At 34.4% G+C, this 2,500-nt stretch overlaps 1 protein-coding gene across 1 annotated transcript in view; it reads left to right on the plus strand.

Annotated features, from left to right (window-relative positions):
- LOC307127242 (glutamate receptor ionotropic, kainate 2) overlaps positions 1-2,500 on the plus strand; it is a gene marked incomplete at its 5' end in the record, with an annotated part of 88,198 nt that overhangs the window by 65,630 nt on the left and 20,068 nt on the right. The window contains one exon of the mRNA XM_079818363.1: positions 2,482-2,500. This exon is cut by the window's right edge and continues 205 nt beyond it. Within this exon, the coding sequence (XP_079674489.1) occupies positions 2,482-2,500 (19 nt within the window). The remainder of the gene's footprint in view (positions 1-2,481) is intronic.

The following is a 2,500-nucleotide window of genomic DNA, read 5'->3' on the forward strand; positions in this document are numbered from 1 at the left end:
TTCAGTGTTGATTCAGTGTTGATTCAGTGTTTATTCAGTGTTTATTCAGAGTTGATTCAGTGTTGATTTAGAGTTGATTCAGAGTTGATTAAGTGTTGATTCAGTGTTGATTCAGTGTTGATTTAGAGTTGATTCAGAGTTGATTAAGTGTTGAAGTGTTGATTCAGAGTTGATTAAGTGTTGATTCAGAGTTGATTAAGTGTTGATTCAGAGTTGATTCAGTGTTGATTCAGAGTTGATTAAGTGTTGATTAAGTGTTGATTCAGAGTTGATTCAGAGTTGATTAAGTGTTGATTAAGTGTTGATTCAGAGTTGATTCAGTGTTGATTCAGTGTTGATTCAGAGTTGATTAAGTGTTGATTCAGAGTTGATTAAGTGTTGATTCAGAGTTGATTAAGTGTTGACTCAGAAATGATTAAGTGTTGAATCAGAGTTGATTAAGTGTTGATTCAGAGTTGATTAAGTGTTGACTCAGAGTTGATTAAGTGTTGATTCAGAGTTGATTAAGTGTTGATTCAGAGTTGATTCAGCGTTGTTTCAGAGTTGATTCAGTGTTGATTCAGAGTTGATTCAGTGTTGATTTAGAGTTGATTCAGAGTTGATTAAGTGTTGAAGTGTTGATTCAGAGTTGATTAAGTGTTGATTCAGAGTTGATTCAGTGTTGATTCAGAGTTGATTAAGTGTTGATTCAGAGTTGATTCAGTGTTGATTCAGAGTTGATTAAGTGTTGATTAAGTGTTGATTCAGAGTTGATTAAGTGTTGATTAAGTGTTGATTCAGAGTTGATTCAGTGTTGATTCAGAGTTGATTAAGTGTTGACTCAGAGTTGATTAAGTGTTGATTCAGAGTTGATTAAGTGTTGATTCAGAGTTGATTCAGCGTTGTTTCAGAGTTGATTCAGTGTTGATTCAGAGTTGATTCAGTGTTGATTTAGACTTGATTCAGAGTTGATTAATTGTTGAAGTGTTGATTCAGAGTTGATTAAGTGTTGATTCAGAGTTGATTCAGTGTTGATTCAGAGTTGATTAAGTGTTGATTCAGAGTTGATTCAGAGTTGATTCAGAGTTGATTAAGTGTTGATTAAGTGTTGATTAAGTGTTGATTCAGAGTTGATTCAGTGTTGATTCAGAGTTGATTAAGTGTTGATTCAGAGTTGATTCAGAGTTGATTCAGAGTTGATTAAGTGTTGACTCAGAGTTGATTAAGTGTTGATTCAGAGTTGATTAAGTGTTGATTCAGAGTTGATTCAGCGTTGTTTCAGAGTTGATTCAGTGTTGATTCAGTGTTGATTCAGAGTTGATTCAGTGTTGATTTAGAGTTGATTCAGAGTTGATTAAGTGTTGAAGTGTTGATTCAGAGTTGATTAAGTGTTGATTCAGAGTTGATTCAGTGTTGATTCAGAGTTGATTCAGTGTTGATTCAGAGTTGATTAAGTGTTGATTCAGAGTTGATTCAGTGTTGATTCAGAGTTGATTAAGTGTTGATTAAGTGTTGATTCAGAGTTGATTAAGTGTTGATTAAGTTTTGATTCAGAGTTGATTCAGTGTTGATTCAGAGTTGATTAAGTGTTGATTCAGAGTTGATTAAGTGTTGATTCAGAGTTGATTCAGTGTTGATTCAGAGTTGATTCAGTGTTGATTCAGAGTTGATTCAGTGTTGATTAAGTGTTGATTCAGTGTTGATTCAGAGTTGATTAAGTGTTGATTCAGAGTTGATTAAGTGTTGATTCAGAGTTGATTCAGTGTTGATTCAGAGTTGATTCAGTGTTGATTCAGAGTTGATTCAGAGTTGATTAAGTGTTGATTCAGAGTTGATTCAGTGTTGATTCAGAGTTGATTCAGTGTTGATTCAGAGTTGATTAAGTGTTGATTCAGTGTTGATTAAGTGTTGATTCAGAGTTGATTAAGTGTTGATTCAGAGTTGATTCAGTGTTGATTCAGAGTTGATTAAGTGTTGATTCAGAGTTGATTCAGTGTTGATTCAGAGTTGATTCAGTGTTGATTCAGAGTTGATTAAGTGTTGATTCAGAGTTGATTAAGTGTTGATTCAGAGTTGATTAAGTGTTGACTCAGAGTTGATTAAGTGTTGAATCAGAGTTGATTAAGTGTTGATTCAGAGTTGATTAAGTGTTGATTCAGAGTTGATTCAGTGTTGTTTCAGAGTTGATTCAGCGTTGATTCAGTGTTGATTCAGAGTTGATTCAGTGTTGATTTAGAGTTGATTCAGAGTTGATTAAGTGTTGAAGTGTTGATTCAGAGTTGATTAAGTGTTGATTCAGAGTTGATTCAGTGTTGATTCAGAGTTGATTCAGTGTTGATTCAGAGTTGATTCAGTGTTGATTCAGTGTTGATTCAGAGTTGATTCAGTCGAATCTTTTGGTTGGTAATGCGGCGTCAGTCATTTTTGCAGCTAAGATCAGTTTTAAACATTCTCGCTGTACACACCAGGACGTCATTGGTCTGTTTTGTTGGTGATTGACAGAAAGCAGACCTGGCCGTGG

The sequence above is a fragment of the Gobio gobio genome, assembly GCF_949357685.1.
Source record: "Gobio gobio genome assembly, chromosome: 5".
Classification (NCBI taxonomy): Eukaryota; Metazoa; Chordata; class Actinopteri; order Cypriniformes; family Gobionidae; genus Gobio; species Gobio gobio.